Source organism: Pseudophryne corroboree, chromosome 5 (assembly GCF_028390025.1).
Source record: "Pseudophryne corroboree isolate aPseCor3 chromosome 5, aPseCor3.hap2, whole genome shotgun sequence".
NCBI lineage: Eukaryota > Metazoa > Chordata > Amphibia > Anura > Myobatrachidae > Pseudophryne > Pseudophryne corroboree.
In genome coordinates this window covers 274,680,013-274,700,235 of record NC_086448.1, presented here as the reverse complement: position 1 = coordinate 274,700,235, position 20,223 = coordinate 274,680,013, and the positions used below count along the sequence as shown (strand labels likewise).

At 44.8% G+C, this 20,223-nt stretch overlaps 1 protein-coding gene across 1 annotated transcript in view; it reads right to left on the bottom strand.

Annotated features, from left to right (window-relative positions):
* LOC134927618 (collagen alpha-6(VI) chain-like) overlaps window positions 1-20,223 on the bottom strand; it is a 409,854-nt gene that overhangs the window by 159,271 nt on the left and 230,360 nt on the right. The window contains exon 25 of the mRNA XM_063922353.1: window positions 3,275-3,337. Within this exon, the coding sequence (XP_063778423.1) occupies window positions 3,275-3,337 (63 nt within the window). The remainder of the gene's footprint in view (window positions 1-3,274; window positions 3,338-20,223) is intronic.

Genomic DNA, 20,223 nt, shown 5'->3' with positions numbered 1-20,223 from the left:
TTTAACGCTTATCCTGCTAATTCTTACTATGATGCCTTGGGCAGTTGGGTTATGCTGGCCCGGTGGGTCCCGTATTCTGGACTTGAACTTTAGGAATGTTAATGACCCATCTGACGAGGTCACCAGGCCGTGGCAGGTGTGTCCATAGTTTTTTGGCCAAAGATCATGCTAAGAACCTTAATTTTACTCTATGTTGAATTGCAGAGTTTATTAGAATTGTTCTGATTACCAGAGTTCTTAATGTTTAGAGTGTGCACGTGCATTTTCTTGATTTTCTGTACAGCTTGATTTTTACACTGCAATTTAGATTTCAGAAAGGACAGATCCCTCTCAAATCTTAATCTCACTGCATACTTAAAATTTGAACCACTTGCAGTGTAACATGGTTTTTCCAACCATTATGCTTTGCTCCCAACTCAGAATCAGGCTCAATGTACCTAAACATTGGTAGAAATCTTCTTTAACATGTTCCATTGTTTTCCTTTCTTTATTTAATCATTAAAAAAAGTCTGTATTGGGCAGAAAAGTTGAATCAGTTATCTAATGTTGTCTAATGTTGGGCAATACAGTAAAGTAGTGTTTTACGCACATGCTGCTCACTAGGAGGAATATTTTTGTATCTGCCACAGGCCTGGTACAGAGGTATACAACCTAGTGGTAGGTGCTTTTTTTCTAGTCCCTCTGACATAACAGTTGTGGTGCTGAATTATAATGCTATGATAGGAAAGCGACTCTAGGAGAATGTCGGCTGTACACCAAAATAAGCAAACCAAATTATATTAAACTGGTATTATTTCAATACTGATAAGTATTTCATTATATACATATTCCAGACACTGCTACTGACAGACGCAATGTGTGGTGTTCTGGGGGCTGCAAGTTGGCCGTTTGTTGCTTAATTTTCCCTCCTTCTGGCATAAATTGAGCCCTCAGACAAAATGCAATAGTTACAATTGTCTCAGACACTGACTCCTTCAGATCTAAAATATGCTTCCAGTTTAAGCTTACGGGTAGAACAACTGTTGAGGGGGAGAGGAGCCAATTAGAATGCATGAAGAATAGATTGAGATACTATGATGGTATAAGGATTATTTATTTGGTCAATGATTTCCTTAGGATTTTTTTCTTATTCAATGAAAAATGGTTTGCCCTGTCCTTATTAGCACCTGGTTATACATTGATTGAAACAGCTTGCCTTTTTCTGTTAACCATACGTCATATGAAGATGAACACCTTTGTGTGTGTATGTCTGTTCAGTCGAATGTGCAAGGTGTGAGGCTCCCACGTTTAGCATGCGCGCAAACTGTAATACCGATTGGTACATCCATCGGTCACACCATTGAAGCTTGCATGAGCCCCATGGAGGTGCAAATTCTCCTTCTGTCCAGGGTCTCCTATGCTTGCCGCTGTGCATCTGTAAATGCACCCGCTTGCACGGACACGCCTTCGACATTCTCATACCACACCTACTAAATGGACCTTTTTTGTGTGCAATTCTAGCCACCTCCCAGTCCCCACCAGGGAAAACCCATTACTCTTCCACAATATTTCTGACACCATCTGTCCCCATTACATCAGCACCTTTGTGTGTCCACTCTGGGTAACTCATGCACAGTAGGAGTTTTAAAAAATGTTTGCACATGGGCAGTTGCAAATAATTGCTCAACTACATAAACTTCGGCGTTGCATGTGTGTGGCTCTGAATCTGGCCCTAAGTGTTTAGGGCTTTACTGAGGACAATTGATTCTGTTTGGGTTTTAGAGACATTCAGCAAGCAGATAAACACATTTAGTTAATAACTTTAGATTACTCTAGATTATAGGTGTGGGGGGGACTTGGACCTTGCCATTTATTGCAATTAATTCTGATTAGCAGTGCTTGGTACTATAGAGTGTAGATCAGCATTACATGTTCTCTTTCTACAAGAATCAGCATGATAGCACCTCTCATTATATTTCTAATTAGGGTGTGCAGTCTAATTCCCCCCAAAATACTGTATGTTGCATGCATAGTACAATTGAAGGCTGTGACTCTTTCAGGTTGAATTGGCACCCCTCACACCTGCCCTGAGTGTTTTTAACTAGTATTGATCTCTAGCATTTACAGACTGCATATTGAAAGGCACAATGGAGGTCATTACGAGTTGATCGCACGTAGCAACTTTTTGCTGCTCGTGCGATCAACTAGACGTCGCCTAAGGGGGAGTGTATTTTAGCATAGCAGGGCTGCGATCGCTTGTGCAGCCCTGCTATGCTAAAAAAGTTGTGTGTAAAACAAGACTGGCCCTGCAGTTACTTACCCAGTGCAATGGGTCCAGCGATGAAGGTCCCGGAATTGACGTCAGACATCCGCCCTCCAAATGCCTGGACACGCCTGCGTTCGGATCTCCACGGCCGGAAAACAGTGAGTTGATGACCCGAAACGCGCTCCTCCTGTCAATCTTCTTGCGGTCGCCGCTGCGACCTCTTTCTTTGTATGCGGCAGCGCTGCTCGGCAACAGCAGTCCCCGGCCAATGACATGCCTGCGCAATGCGGCCTTCCAGCGCATGCGCAGTTCCGACCCGTTCGCCCTGCTGCGATGAACCGCAGCGTGCGAACAAGTCAGAATGACCCCCAATGATGGTAAGTCCCTACAAATGTATACAATTTGTCAGTTTTAGGGATAAGTTTGGGGCGCAGGGCCACCTGAGTTGGTGTGGCCGGGCTGCTTTGGGGTGGCACATTATAATACCTAATTTGCCACTTTTTAACACTTTCAAATATTTTTTTTACAATACAACACTTTTTAGCATTTTAATTAATACCTCTCACCTACAGTATATAACAGTCTCTAACACGTAGCTTTTGCTTCTTTCTTATTATGACTTACTAACACTTTAGCCTCTCACTAGTGTCCTGCCCTGGGTTGGCTGGCCTTTGCTGGCTTGGTGGGGCCCTGCACCCCAGACTTAAACTTAGTGTTAGGGACCCACCAGAGATGAGGTCACCTGGACGTTGGTTCCTGGGCTGGTATATTTTGTACAAAAAGCATGCCAAGCACCTCAATTTTGCTTTATGTTAGATTGGAGAGTTTATTGTAATTATTCTAATTAGCAGTGCTTGGTACTATAGAGTGTGCATCTGCATTATATTTTCTCTTTCTTTATGGATCTACTCTAAATTACACTGTTGGTTAAGTATTGCTTTATTCATTCCTTTTAAATGGATATTTTGCTTTTGTTTTACAAATACATTTATTTTAAGTAAAAATAAAACACAATAATAATTTACAAACCTGAGGTCCTGGTAATCCTTGCTGACCCCGTTGTCCAGGTACTCCAGGTAATCCTCTAGGTCCCTAGAAATATACATCATAGCGACATAAAGTTCACAGGCTGTTTCCTCAATAAATACTTCTTCATTACTACTAAAATTACTGTAATTCTGGTTCTTTCAGAGTATGGATGGATTTGGTGAGTCTATATTGTAGATTATAAACCCCTTGCACCACTGATATATGTTTCTATGGAATTAAAAATGTGCGTCCTTTAGTAAGATAGATAGATAGATAGATAGATAGATAGATAGATAGATAGATAGACAGATAGACAGACAGATAGATACAGTGGCTTCCCCCTGATGAAGCCCAGTAAAGATTAGAAGGACGAAACACATTGGGGCTGTTCTCTTGTTGTACCTTTCCATCACTCTGATTGCTACTTGGAAGTGTGACCCTATATTAAGATAAGACCTCTTGAATTTATTTAAATGTAGGCATATTTTATTTTTTTTGTGTAACTGATTTGTTAAAAATGTACTGTACTATATGTATTGTATTGATCTTTCTACATTTGGAGCCATAAGAGTTTGCTGAAGGCTAAATGCTGCAGATTAAAATTGATATGTAAGAACTCAAGAAAATCTCTGGAATGCTGCTCTTTAAACTGGGTGTTGGTGATTTGGCTTATGCATGCCTAGGTGGGGAAGCCACTTTAGTACAAAGGTCACCTATTGGAGGGAAAAAAGATTTTGAGGAGCACCTTTTTTTTGCTTTATATTGGCCCATGAAGAGGATATTAAAGAATCATCTTGAGGATAATAAAATACATACCTTAGGCATATATCTTTTTTTTTTAAAGTACATACGGTAAATACTTGGAAACTACCACTTTCTTTAAAGTCTTACTATAATATACTACACTAGAGGGCATTATTTGATTTCTTCGTTTTTAGAATTACTACCTATGTGAGCTTTAGGATCTTGATCAATGGCAGCAATCTGAAGACCTGGAAGTATTTTAATCCAGAGGATATATAACGAGATTTATGGTAAGAACCTACCGTTGTTATATATCTTTCTGCGAGGTACACTGGGCTACACAAGGATTAACATCGGGGTGTAGAGTAGGATCTTGATCCGAGGCACCAACAGGCTCAAAGCTTTGACCTTCTTCCCAAGATGCATAGCGCCGCCTCCTATATCATCCCGCCTCCATGCACAGGAGCTCAGTTTAGTTAACCATCCCAATGCAGTAGCAGGTACCCGTTAGGCGCGGCGGTCTTCAGCCGTGCCGTGACTAAGCAGCGGTCACGGCCGCCGCGCCTCTCTCCTTCCCTGTCCCCCGCACGGCGCCTAGCAACGCCAGGACGCCGTGCGCACGATAGCCGCCGGGTCCCTGGCAATGCAGGACGCCGTGCGTGCAGGGCCGCCGGGTGCATAGCAACGGGGACGCCACAGGTGGACCGCGTTCCCCGTTGCTAAGAATAGTTAATTAGGTTGCTCGTGCAGCAGTTGATCAGCCACCCGTGGGATTTCATGCACTGGACCGTCAGATCGAGATGACACAGGAGAAGTTCTGGTGAATTCGCAAGGATCAACAAATCATTCAAGTACGGTAGGATCCTGACCCCTTGACGGAAGATGTAGCCGTCATGACTGCCATAACTTTGGTGAAAACTCGCGGAGCCGTTGTCAAACCAAAGGGTAATGCCCGAAATTGGTAATGAAGGTTGCCAACCGCAAACCTCAGGTACTGCTGATGAGATACCGTAATAGGAATATGTAGGTAGGCATCCTGTATGTCCAGGGAGACCATATAGTCCCCAGGCTCCATGGCCAGAATAGAGTGCAGTGTTTCCATACGAAACATGAAGATCCGCACATGCTTGTTCAAGGACTTCAGATTGAGAATGGGCCGCGAGGACCCATTCGGTTTCGGGACTAGGAACAGCAGTGAATAGTACCCCTTGCCTCTCTGAGCCAGAGGCACAAGTGTTGCTTTTGCCGAAGCCAGAGGCACATCTGTCAGGCTAAATTGATGAAGGGGGACGATTCTTGAAAGGTATGGCGTATCCTCGAGCGACGACTTCCCTCACCCAGGTAACTGAAGTGGTCATCAACCATTCCTGGCCAAAACCTAGAAGTCGGACTCCACCCTGGGATCCCCCAGAGGGAGGCCCGCCCCATCATGCGGCAGGCTTGTCAGTTTTGGAAGCTGGCTGACGGGCGGCCCAGGCACGCTTCGGTCTGGGCTTGGCAGGTCTGGAAACATGAGTTTGATTTGGGTACGCCTGACCTTTTGCTTTTCCTGGAGGACGAAAGGAAGCACCTCCAGGGTTTTCTTGGAATCCATATCCACCGACCAGGATCTCAACCAAAGGATACGTCTGGCCAAGACGGACGTAATAGTAGCTTGGCCGCCAGCACCCCGGCATCGGATGCCGCCTTCTTAAGGTACAGAGAAACAGTGGTAATATACGAGAGACATTGTCGAGCATGCTCAGATGCGTCGGAAGGCTGCTCCGCCTCTAGCTTCTGAGCCCACTCCTCAACAGCTTCAGCAGCCCAAGTTGTTGCAATGGTTGGCCTATGCACAGCCGACGGTAGGGTGTAAATTGCTTTCAAACAACCCTCCACACGTCTATCCATCAGTTCCTTCAGAGAGGTGACGGTAGATACTGGCAGAGCAGAGGAAACTAAAATACGCACCACATGAGAATCTACAGGGGGAGGAGTTTCCCAATTTTTTACATAGCTCCGCAGAGAGAGGATAGCGAGCCAACAGTCTCTTATGCGGTATGTATTCCATTCCCGGATTATCCCATGAGTCCTGACGTATGTCAGCCAGGAGTTGAGAATGAGGTAAAACTTGTTTAACCACCTTCTTACGTTTAAACCTATACGGCTTTTTAGAGACAGCCTCAGGCTCAGGAACATCAGACACCTGAGGAATGAGCCTAATTACTTCAATCAAATCCCTGACATCCACCAATGATTTCCCTTCCCCATCAGAAACATCTGTGTCAGTGTCTGTGGGATCAGTATATGTACCATCCTCCTCAGAGGAAGTGTCTGGGATAGCAGTGGATTGGGAGGAGGTAATGGCCCGTTTAGAAGACGACAGTCTTAGGCGGGCGAGAGTGACACGTAGATTTAGTCAGTGACCGGTTCAAATGCTGTAACTGAGTGGAGATTTGATCTGCCCATGGCGGATTAATAGCAGGGACCATAAACTTCTGCATCGGCACAGGTGGTCCCACGGCGGTGCCAATTTAGTTACAAGTGTGTTTAACAGCGTGGAAAACGTAGCCCAAGGTCGGCCCTATGATGCCCCAGGTGCTACTGACCCACTGAGGGGTAAGGATCCCCCTGAACTAGAACTTTCAGCTGCCATATTTTCCTCCATCACGTCTGCTGCCTCACTACCACGCAGTGTGGGAGAAGCCCCAGCGTCATTGCCACGTGTAGCAGACGTAACTATGTGCACAATATTGGGCAACCAGGTACAAAGTGGAGCAGCACTATACCTATCAATAACTCTTCAGTAAAGCGTGCCTAAGGTAGCACAGACAGTGAGTTCAAGAGATATAGATTATATGGTCACTTTAAATCACAAGTAAAAATACCCCGTTAGTATATCTTGTGAAACAATCCTATATTATTTGCAGAGAAAAACCTGAAACACTTGGCCCCCTCAGGTATAGCAATATAGGAATAGCCCACTGAGTGAAATACCCTGCAATTAGGCAACCATGCAGTAGCTACATGCACACACACATATACAGTCACAAGCGTACCATGCAGAAATTATGTACCATAAACTGCACTGGACTAGCAATACAAAGTAATACTCAGTATGGCTATATGTGATAACTATAGATATAACAATCGCAGTAAGCACTGGATGTATATCACAGGGTGTTTGTACCACACAAACCTGAATGTATGCACTCTTTCTTAACTAACACAGTCCCAGTGACAGGTAGAATACTCAAGTGTCCTGTAGGAAGCACAGCACTGGCAGTCAGGCGGTTCCACAGAGGAGGATTTGCCCCAGCAATCCCAGGAACAGCAAGGCTCTATCTGTAATGGCTGCTGATCGGGAATGAGGGAGAGGCAAGCAGCTCCAGGGTGGGAACAATGCTGAAATGGCGCCCTGGGGCTGGGGGAAGGGGCCTCAGATCTGACCTGCTCCCCCTGCTGGCATCGCCACCAGGTGTGCGGGCAGTAAACATAAAGCGGGGGGAATTTGGTACAACATCCCCCTTGACCTGTGCCCATAATATAACCCTGGTGGCTAGTGGAACATCAGGCCAGTAATCCGTGTCCACGCCAGCGCACGTGCGGCCCTCCTCCTACGGCCGTGCTGGATCACGGTAAAGTGCGGCACAGAAGCCCCTTACCTCCCCCTTGTCTGCGGCCCCGCGATCCGGAAGACGGCGGCGTGTGTGTGACTCGCATTTAGAAAGAAGCCTGCGTCTCCAGCCTGCGTCTCCCCTGCAGTGACCCGGCAACCCCCGGCGCGGGAGTGTACAGCGCCGCTGGGGGTGATGGAGCTGCACGCTGGAAAGTCTCTGAGACTTTGCCAGCAGCAGCCCTTGAAGTCTTCAAACAGATTACTGTTCAGTCTTAGTAAAATAACTCTGAAAAAGGCTGCTTAAGGCAGCCACCTGTAAAGTGCCTGCATACTGCAAGGCACCAACTTACAAACTGAGCTCCTGTGCATGGAGGCGGGGTGATATAGGAGGCGGCGCTATGCATCTTGGGAAAAAGGTCAAAGCTTTGAGCCTGTTGGTGCTCTACACCCCGATGTTAATCCTTGTGGAGCCCAGTGTACCCCGCAGCAGAAAAAATTATATATTACTGTGACAGCGTTACTTAAAGTGCTCACACCCACAAGGTGATAGACTGACATCGTACCATTTTGTAATTGGACAGGTTGGCAGGTTGAAATGTCACTATGTATGTGGACTGACATCTATTATCTGTATCATGTTTTAAATAATATATTTTAGTAACTCTGTTTTTATATCAGGAATACATTTTCAGGTATCTAATCTGATATTAGTTTACTGATTGTTTTATTACATTATGGAACATTGAGTGACCATTTGCAAAAGGTATACCTCGAATCAGTAATACTGTCACAATAATATATTAGCGCATCTAGGGTATCTGTTATTATCTACTTGTCTATTTGGCCTCTAATAGCAGACTGGCAGGGGGTTACCCAAAAGGTGCAGAGGTAAACCTGACACGTTAGCGCGGCCAAAAGGGAGTTTCTTTTTTTCCGTGTGTGTATATATATATATGTATATATACTGTATATATGTGTGTGTGTGTGTGTGTGTGTGTGTGTGTGTGTGTGTGTGTGTGTGTGTGTGTGTGTAGAAGACTGAAAAACAAATGCCCTTATCATGCGCTATTCAAAAGGACACTCTGTTAGTCTCACACCCAACACCCAAAAGACAGAGTTAGTGGGCGCTAATCCTTTTTGCTTGTAATACACATTAATTGGGAAATGTACCCATAATGATAGTACCTTAAGACCTTCTAAATACATAAGATCACCCAGACATACAGATGTGTCCTATTACATCCTTGCTGAAGTCACAGTAAACAACTCTTCAGGTCGCGCCATACCGTGGTGGTACTCGGTAGCACTCAGCATCTATTGTTTGCTTTTTTTCTTGTGAAGATGCATCTTAGACTCAAAGTAATACAATAGGACGCACAAGCAGTTCCTGCTGATTAAAAATATATGCAGCATGCCTAAATTCTGTGTGTAATTGCAACTGTATCTGCGTCCGAAATGCCACGTTACAGTGTTTTCAAGGAAAAACACTGTAGCATAGCATTTTGTATGCAAATACAGTCACAGTCACACACAGAATATAGGCATGTTGCATATTATTTTAATCAGCATTAGTTGCTTGTGCATCTCATTGCATTACTTTGCGACTACAGTGCATTTTTTTGCAGGAAAAATGCAAAATAAGATGCTCAGTGCTACTGAGTCACACTGCACTCGCGTTATGTGGCGCACAGAGCAAATTTGTAAGAGGACACATCTGTATAGCAATTCCCTTTAAATCAATATCCTGGATTTATTTGACATAAGAACAAAGCTTCTTAAAAGAAGTATAACAATTGTTATAATAAAAATTCAATATACATGTCCACATTGAATGTCGGGAGATTAATTACTGCACATTTGGATCTCCTTGAGGATAAGCACTGTGTATAGGAAGTTTATCTCCACCATTTGATTGTATTCGGCTTCAGACTATTTGCAAATTGATGTATAAACAGTCTGTTAAAGAAGTCCGTAGGATGAAACGCATAGGGTTAAAAGTGCAATGTTCACACATTCAGCTGGAAATCTGACTATCTACAGCGGTCGTCCTCAATGGGGTCGATTCAATTCGGCAATTTATGAATAGCGCCGGGTATTAGCTCCCGACGCTATTCAATTCAGCTCCAGTTAAGTCGGCGATGGCCCGTTCTCGCCGACTAAACAGGTTGAATTGTCGGGAGAACGGGCATTCTCCGACTTAACTCCCCGGCGCGATGCTGATTCCCGACAGAATCAGCCTCGCGCCGGCCGCGAGGCAGCACTTTTGTCGGGTTTCTTCTCTCATCCCCCGGGGATGAGAGAAGAATTCCCGACAATTGCGGGTCACTAGCAGCTGAATTGAATAGCGTCGGGAGCTAATTCCCGGCGCTATTCATAAGTTGCCGAACTGAATCGACTCCAATGAGATTTAAATGTGTAGCTATATGTCTGGGTGATCTTATGTATTAAGGAGCTTTTAAGGTACTATCATTACGGGTAAATTTCCCAATTAATGTGTATTACAAACAAAAAAAAGATTAGCGCCCTCTAAATGTTTTTTTTTTGTATATATATATATATATATATATATATATATATATATGTATATATATATATATATATATATATATATATATATAAAAAACAAAGGGAAGAGATACATGTGCCTAATAGTGTAGTGTGTTTACCTCAAAGTGTAGTATCCAGTCAGTAAGCCATAGGCTATTATGCGTACCAAAAATATACTTGCAGAAAGGCGTATCACTACCAGCAACTGCCAGGGAGTTGACACCTCATGGTCACTGTTGCCAACTTTATTGATTGAGTGGGTTGAAATTATTTTTATAATAGGACTTTTTCTCCAGAAAGAATTGGTTTGTCCTTTTCACTGTTTGTAGACTCTCTCTCTGATTGACGGTAATGGGTTGGCTCCTTGCTTGGAGTCTTCACGGTTTGGAATATTTTCCTCCTGTGTGTTAATAGTGCACCAGGTGAGTCAGACTATTCCGGCAATCACAAAGCAGTCTACAACTCTGGAGAAGGACGAACCAATTCTTGCTGAAGAAAAAGTCCTATTATAATAATTATTCCAGCCCTCTCAACTAGTAAAGTTGGCAACACTGACCAAGAGGTGTCAACTTCCTGCCAATGCCCTGAGCACATGCATTAAAGAGTGGGCAGAGGGCATATGGGCTGGAGAGTGTGTATATATCAGGCTGTTTGGAAGGTCTGCTGAAACACCCAATTGCTGGTAGTGATACGCCTTCTTCCAAGTATATTTTTGGTGCGCATAAAAGCCTATGGCTTATTGTCTGAATATTACACTTTGGGCTAAACATACTACACTATTAGGCGCATGTCTCCCTTCCCTTTGTTTATCATTTATTTCAGACAATATACCTAAACTGTTACAGAAAAAATACCTAAGAAAGGTAAACGAGAACTCTCCTATGGTGGGGCACTCAAAACGTGCTGCAATAAATGTACAACAACTGGATCAAAAAGGAAAATAAAACTTAACTTTTATTTAGGACCAAATACTACTGAGCCTCATTTTGACTTGTTTTAAGGACATTACAACAAAGTTGGATCAGCCTATAGTGTGTTTTTCCACTTTAATTTTGAGTGTGACTCCAAATCCAGACCTCCATGGGTTAATAAATTTGATTTCCATTGATAATTTTTGTGTGATTTTGTTGTCAGCACATTCAACTATGTAAAGAACAAAGTATTTAATAAGAATATTTCAGTCATAAAGATCTAGGATGTGTTATTGTAGTGTTCCCTTTATTTTTTTGAGCAGTGTATATGAACTGGACTTCATCAATTTCTAAGACGGATATATCTGTGTAAAGCGGAACAAGCGCCATTGTCCTAGACAACCGCCATCTTGATATAGACAGGATACATAAATATATACACAGGACCGCCACCGACACATCTGTGGCCTGCTCTTGGCTGCTACCACTGCATCAGCGCCGGATTTCTGGCAACGGTGGCAAGGTGATACAAGTGAGGTGGATGCTTAGATGCTGGTGGTTCTATGGGGCCCGGCACCCACCAGCCGCTATCGCGGGAAATGTTGCAGCTGCAATAGCAAGGGAGGGCTGGAGGGTCAGGTGTTGCTGGAGATGTTTGAGACCGTCAACATGGCAGCGCACTAACAGGACTGCAGGGGTGGTCACGGCAGCACAGGGACATAACTGGAGAAACCTACCAGATGAATCATGCCGTGCGGGAGCCATGCAGGCTATTGGTACAGTGCACTGCCCCTGCTTCCTCTTCCCTGCTGGTCAGAGCTCCTTCCTCACACAATCCACAGTGGGACATGTTTCCCAGGGAACTGTAAATGGCAACTGTGCAGTGAGCATGCTTGCAGAGGGTCAGACGAGAATCCATAATCAAAGCAGCAATGTATAGCTGGAGGGGATAGGATTGGAAGATGGGGGGGGGAGTGGTAATGGGTATGGCTGAGGAAAGTGGCTGTCTGTTTGTTTCACTCTGTGTTACGCAAAACACTTATTTTATTATGATTGTTGTCTAACAGATTTGTTTGCGTGTGAGTGTGTGTGTGTGTGTGTGTGTGTGTGTGTGTGCGTGTTTTTTATACTTTTCTTTGAGATGTTTTGTTGATGTATATTATTTACATGTTCATGTACAGTATACTGATCTTTATAGGTGCCTATTGTATATAATAATATATTGGCTTGTACCCCTGAAGTGACATACTGAGGTAAAGGTGGATCCTATAACAGCAGACACTTAATTTTTCCAGACACTTTCTCTATACAAACATGTAACAGTTTGTCTAAAAAAAAATGTACACTTTGCATGAACGGATCAAGTTGGGGCACACAAGCCAGTATCTTGCCTAGCGTATGATTGGGGAGAGGGGCTGCCTATTTTGTCAGTCCCGGGCACCACAATTTCTGATAGCAGGCCTGTATAACAAACTGGTGTATAGCCCACCTAGTCCTTATCCAGATCAACGTCTCATTTCTATCTCCAAAATTCAGTCAGGGCATGAAATAAAAATGAAACTTAAAGTAGAGATGAGCGCCGGAAATTTTTCGGGTTTTGTGTTTTGGTTTTGGGTTCGGTTCCGCGGCCGTGTTTTGGGTTCGACCGCGTTTTGGCAAAACCTAACCGAATTTTTTTTGTCGGATTCGGGTGTGTTTTGGATTCGGGTGTTTTTTTCCAAAAAACCTAAAAAACAGCTTAAATCATAGAATTTGGGGGTCATTTTGATCCCAAAGTATTATTAACCTCAAAAACCATCATTTCCACTCATTTTCAGTCTATTCTGAATACCTCACACCTCACAATATTATTTTTAGTCCTAAAATTTGCACCGAGGTCGCTGGATGACTAAGCTAAGCGACCCTAGTGGCCGACACAAACACCTGGCCCATCTAGGAGTGGCACTGCAGTGTCACGCAGGATGTCCCTTCCAAAAAACCCTCCCCAAACAGCACATGACGCAAAGAAAAAAAGAGGCGCAATGAGGTAGCTGTGTGAGTAAGATAAGCGACCCTAGTGGCCGACACAAACACCGGGCCCATCTAGGAGTGTCACTGCAGTGTCACGCAGGATGTCCCTTCCAAAAAACCCTCCCCAAACAGCACATGACGCAAAGAAAAAAAGAGGCGCAATGAGGTAGCTGTGTGAGTAAGATAAGCGACCCTAGTGGCCGACACAAACACCGGGCCCATCTAGGAGTGTCACTGCAGTGTCACGCAGGATGTCCCTTCCAAAAAACCCTCCCCAAACAGCACATGACGCAAAGAAAAAAAGAGGCGCAATGAGGTAGCTGTGTGAGTAAGATAAGCGACCCTAGTGGCCGACACAAACACCGGGCCCATCTAGGAGTGTCACTGCAGTGTCACGCAGGATGTCCCTTCCAAAAAACCCTCCCCAAACAGCACATGACGCAAAGAAAAATTAAAGAAAAAAGAGGTGCAAGATGGAATTGTCCTTGGGCCCTCCCACCCACCCTTATGTTGTATAAACAGGACATGCACACTTTAACCAACCCATCATTTCAGTGACAGGGTCTGCCACACGACTGTGACTGATATGACGGGTTGGTTTGGACCCCCACCAAAAAAGAAGCAATTAATCTCTCCTTGCACAAACTGGCTCTACAGAGGCAAGATGTCCACCTCATCATCATCCTCCGATATATCACCGTGTACATCCCCCTCCTCACAGATTATCAATTCGTCCCCACTGGAATCCACCATCTCAGCTCCCTGTGTACTTTGTGGAGGCAATTGCTGCTGGTCAATGTCTCCGCGGAGGAATTGATTATAATTCATTTTAATGAACATCATCTTCTCCACATTTTCTGGATGTAACCTCGTACGCCGATTGCTGACAAGGTGAGCGGCGGCACTAAACACTCTTTCGGAGTACACACTTGTGGGAGGGCAACTTAGGTAGAATAAAGCCAGTTTGTGCAAGGGCCTCCAAATTGCCTCTTTTTCCTGCCAGTATAAGTACGGACTGTGTGACGTGCCTACTTGGATGCGGTCACTCATATAATCCTCCACCATTCTTTCAATGTTGAGAGAATCATATGCAGTGACAGTAGACGACATGTCCGTAATCGTTGTCAGGTCCTTCAGTCCGGACCAGATGTCAGCATCAGCAGTCGCTCCAGACTGCCCTGCATCACCGCCAGCGGGTGGGCTCGGAATTCTGAGCCTTTTCCTCGCACCCCCAGTTGCGGGAGAATGTGAAGGAGGAGATGTTGACAGGTCGCATTCCGCTTGACTTGACAATTTTCTCACCAGCAGGTCTTTCAACCCCAGCAGACTTGTGTCTGCCGGAAAGAGAGATCCAAGGTAGGCTTTAAATCTAGGATCGAGCACGGTGGCCAAAATGTAGTGCTCTGATTTCAACAGATTGACCACCCGTGAATCCTTGTTAAGCGAATTAAGGGCTCCATCCACAAGTCCCACATGCCTAGCGGAATCGCTCCGTGTTAGCTCCTCCTTCAATGTCTCCAGCTTCTTCTGCAAAAGCCTGATGAGGGGAATGACCTGACTCAGGCTGGCAGTGTCTGAACTGACTTCACGTGTGGCAAGTTCAAAGGGCATCAGAACCTTGCACAACGTTGAAATCATTCTCCACTGCGCTTGAGACAGGTGCATTCCACCTCCTATATCGTGCTCAATTGTATAGGCTTGAATGGCCTTTTGCTGCTCCTCCAACCTCTGAAGCATATAGAGGGTTGAATTCCACCTCGTTACCACTTCTTGCTTCAGATGATGGCAGGGCAGGTTCAGTAGTTTTTGGTGGTGCTCCAGTCTTCTGTACGTGGTGCCTGTACGCCGAAAGTGTCCCGCAATTCTTCTGGCCACCGACAGCATCTCTTGCACGCCCCTGTCGTTTTTTAAAAAATTCTGCACCACCAAATTCAAGGTATGTGCAAAACATGGGACGTGCTGGAATTTGCCCATATTTAATGCACACACAATATTGCTGGCGTTGTCCGATGCTACAAATCCACAGGAGAGTCCAATTGGGGTAAGCCATTCCGCGATGATCTTCCTCAGTTGCCGTAAGAGGTTTTCAGCTGTGTGCGTATTCTGGAAACCGGTGATACAAAGCGTAGCCTGCCTAGGAAAGAGTTGGCGTTTGCGAGATGCTGCTACTGGTGCCGCCGCTGCTGTTCTTGCGGCGGGAGTCCATACATCTACCCAGTGGGCTGTCACAGTCATATAGTCCTGACCCTGCCCTGCTCCACTTGTCCACATGTCCGTGGTTAAGTGGACATTGGGTACAACTGCATTTTTTAGGACACTGGTGAGTCTTTTTCTGACGTCCGTGTACATTCTCGGTATCGCCTGCCTAGAGAAGTGGAACCTAGATGGTATTTGGTAACGGGGGCACACTGCCTCAATAAATTGTCTAGTTCCCTGTGAACTAACAGCGGATACCGGACGCACGTCTAACACCAACATAGTTGTCAAGTCCTCAGTTATCCGCTTTGCAGCAGGATGACTGCTGTGATATTTCATCTTCCTCGCAAAGGACTGTTGAACAGTCAATTGCTTACTGGAAGTAGTACAAGTGGGCTTACGACTTCCCCTCTGGGATGACCATCGACTCCCAGCAGCAACAACAGCAGCGCCAGCAGCAGTAGGCGTTACACGCAAGGATGCATCGGAGGAATCCCAGGCAGGAGAGGACTCGTCAGAATTGCCAGTGACATGGCCTGCAGGACTATTGGCATTCCTGGGGAAGGAGGAAATTGACACTGAGGGAGTTGGTGGGGTGGTTTGCGTGAGCTTGGTTACAAGAGGAAGGGATTTACTGGTCAGTGGACTGCTTCCGCTGTCGCCCAAAGTTTTTGAACTTGTCACTGACTTATTATGAATGCGCTGCAGGTGACGTATAAGGGAGGATGTTCCGAGGTGGTTAACGTCCTTACCCCTACTTATTACAGCTTGACAAAGGCAACACACGGCTTGACACCTGTTGTCCGCATTTCTGTTGAAATACTTCCACACCGAAGAGCTGATTTTTTTGGTATTTTCACCAGGCATGTCAGTGGCCATATTCCTCCCACGGACAACAGGTGTCTCCCCGGGTGCCTGACTTAAACAAACCACCTCACCATCAGAATCCTCCTGGTCAATTTCCTCCCCAGCGCCAGCAACACCCATATCCTCCTCATCCTGGTGTACTTCAACACTGACATCTTCAATCTGACTATCAGGAACTGGACTGCTGGTGCTCCTTCCAGCACTTGCAGGGGGCGTGCAAATGGTGGAAGGCGCATGCTCTTCACGTCCAGTGTTGGGAAGGTCAGGCATCGCAACCGACACAATTGGACTCTCCTTGTGGATTTGGGATTTCGAAGAACGCACAGTTCTTTGCGGTGCTTTTGCCAGCTTGAGTCTTTTCAGTTTTCTAGCGAGAGGCTGAGTGCTTCCATCCTCATGTGAAGCTGAACCACTAGCCATGAACATAGGCCAGGGCCTCAGCCGTTCCTTGCCACTCCGTGTGGTAAATGGCATATTGGCAAGTTTACGCTTCTCCTCCGACAATTTTATTTTAGGTTTTGGAGTCCTTTTTTTACTGATATTTGGTGTTTTGGATTTGAAATGCTCTGTACTATGACATTGGGCATCGGCCTTGGCAGACGACGTTGCTGGCATTTCATCGTCTCGGCCATGACTAGTGGCAGCAGCTTCAGCACGAGGTGGAAGTGGATCTTGATCTTTCCCTAATTTTGGAACCTCAACATTTTTGTTCTCCATATTTTAATAGGCACAACTAAAAGGCACCTCAGGTAAACAATGGAGATGGATGGATACTAGTATACAATTATGGATGGACTGCCGAGTGCCGACACAGAGGTAGCTACAGCCGTGGACTACCGTACTGTACTGTGTCTGCTGCTAATATAGACTGGTTGATAATGAGATGTAGTATGTATAAAGAAGAAAGAAAAAAAAACCACGGGTAGGTGGTATACAATTATGGATGGACTGCCGAGTGCCGACACAGAGGTAGCTACAGCCATGGACTACCGTACTGTACTGTGTCTGCTGCTAATATAGACTGGATGATAATGAGATGTAGTATGTATAAAGAAGAAAGAAAAAAAAACCACGGGTATGACTAGGTGGTATACAATTATGGATGGACTGCCGAGTGCCGACACAGAGGTAGCTACAGCCGTGGACTACCGTACTGTACTGTGTCTGCTGCTAATATAGACTGGTTGATAATGAGATGTAGTATGTATAAAGAAGAAAGAAAAAAAAAACCACGGGTAGGTGGTATACAATTATGGATGGACTGCCGAGTGCCGACACAGAGGTAGCTACAGCCGTGGACTACCGTACTGTACTGTGTCTGCTGCTAATATAGACTGGATGATAATGAGATGTAGTATGTATAAAAAAGAAAGAAAAAAAAACCACGGGTAGGTGGTATACAATTATGGATGGACTGCCGAGTGCCGACACAGAGGTAGCTACAGCCGTGGACTACCGTACTGTACTGTGTCTGCTGCTAATATAGACTGGATGATAATGAGATGTAGTATGTATAAAGAAGAAAGAAAAAAAAAACCACGGGTAGGTGGTATACAATTATGGATGGACTGCCGAGTGCCGACACAGAGGTAGCTACAGCCGTGGACTACCGTACTGTACTGTGTCTGCTGCTAATATAGACTGGTTGATAATGAGATGTAGTATGTATAAAGAAGAAAGAAAAAAAAAACCACGGGTAGGTGGTATACAATTATGGATGGACTGCCGAGTGCCGACACAGAGGTAGCTACAGCCGTGGACTACCGTACTGTACTGTGTCTGCTGCTAATATAGACTGGATGATAATGAGATGTAGTATGTATAAAGAAGAAAGAAAAAAAAAAACCACGGGTAGGTGGTATACAATTATGGATGGACTGCCGAGTGCCGACACAGAGGTAGCTACAGCCGTGGACTACCGTACTGTACTGTGTCTGCTGCTAATATAGACTGGATGATAATGAGATGTAGTATGTATAAAGAAGAAAGAAAAAAAAAACCACGGGTAGGTGGTATACAATTATGGATGGACTGCCGAGTGCCGACACAGAGGTAGCTACAGCCGTGAACTACCGTACTGTGTCTGCTGCTAATATAGACTGGTTGATAATGAGATGTAGTATGTATAAAGAAGAAAGAAAAAAAAAACCACGGGTAGGTGGTATACAATTATGGATGGACTGCCGAGTGCCGACACAGAGATAGCTACAGCCGTGGACTACCGTACTGTACTGTGTCTGCTGCTAATATAGACTGGATGATAATGAGATGTAGTATGTATAAAGAAGAAAGAAAAAAAAAACACGGGTAGGTGGTATACAATTATGGATGGACTGCCGAGTGCCGACACAGAGGTAGCTACAGCCGTGGACTACCGTACTGTACTGTGTCTGCTGCTAATATAGACTGGATGATTATGAGATGTAGTATGTATAAAGAAGAAAGAAAAAAAAAACCACGGGTAGGTGGTATACAATTATGGATGGACTGCCGAGTGCCGACACAGAGGTAGCTACAGCCGTGGACTACCGTACTGTACTGTGTCTGCTGCTAATATAGACTGGATGATAATGAGATGTAGTATGTATAAAGAAGAAAGAAAAAAAAAACCACGGGTAGGTGGTATACAATTATGGATGGACTGCCGAGTGCCGACACAGAGGTAGCTACAGCCGTGAACTACCGTACTGTGTCTGCTGCTAGTATAGACTGGATGATAAATAATGATATAAAAAATATATATATATCACTACTGCAGCCGGACAGGTATATATTATATAATGACGGACCCGCTGGACACTGTCTGTCAGCAGAATGAGTTTTTTAATTTTTATAGAATAAAAAAACACCACACAAGTCACACGACGAGTGTACTTTTTCATGCAGACATTCAATCACAATATACTATACTGGTGGTCAGTGTGGTCAGGTCACTGGTCACAGTGGTCAGTGGTCAGTCACACTGGCAGTGGCACTCTGGCAGCAAAAGTGTGCACTGTTTAATATGTACTCCTGGCTCCTGCTATAACCTATAACTGCTCCCCAGTCTCCTCCACAATTAAGCTGTGTGAGCACAGTCAGATATTATACATAGATGATGCAGCACACTGGGCTGAGCACAGATATGGTATGTGAGTGTGACTGAGTCACTGTGTATCGTTTTTTTCAGGCAGAGAACAAGAACAGAACGGATTATTAAATAATAATAAATTATAAAACTGCACTGGTGGTCAGGTCACTGGTCATCAGTCACTAGTATAACTCCTCCTAAGCTCCAGTAAGTAAATGAAGTGTCTCACTCTCACTCTCCTATCTATTTTAATTTCTAAACGGAGAGGACGCCAGCCACGTCCTCTCCCTATCAATCTCAATGCACGTGTGAAAATGGCCGCGACGCGCGGCTCCTTATATAGAATCCGAGTCTCGCGATAGAATCCGAGCCTCGCGAGAATCCGACAGCGTGATGATGACGTTCGGGCGCGCTCGGGTTAACCGAGCAAGGCGGGAAGATCCGAGTCGCTCGGACCCGTGTAAAAAAACATGAAGTTCGGGCGGGTTCGGATTCAGAGAAACCGAACCCGCTCATCTCTAACTTAAAGCAGATAATACAGACTAGGTGGGCTACACCAGTTTGTTCTGCTACTGCATTTCTGCTCTGCGACAAGTCCTGTGACTATCGTGGCTACATCACAAGCTCTATTACACCCTCTCCTGGGGCACCTGGGCGTATTGATCATTATGGCATGGAGTGCCGACCATGAACCCCAAACTCCTTACATGTCACAATGACAAAATATTGTAATAGATAGCTGACATATTTAAAATCTGTTACACCTGTCAGATATGTTACTCTTGTATTGTTGTGTTACATACAGTAGGTAACTAAGCAAGTATTTGTTCTACAAAACATCAACTGTGCCATAGGGAAATAGGCCATGATTTTTACTGGCAAGATATCATTCATAATATTATATATTTTCATTGCTCAGTCAATCATCACACATATCCACTGAGAAATGACACACTAAGGGATGATTATTGGAGAGTGAAGGCAAGCTATCCATAAGGCAGCCACA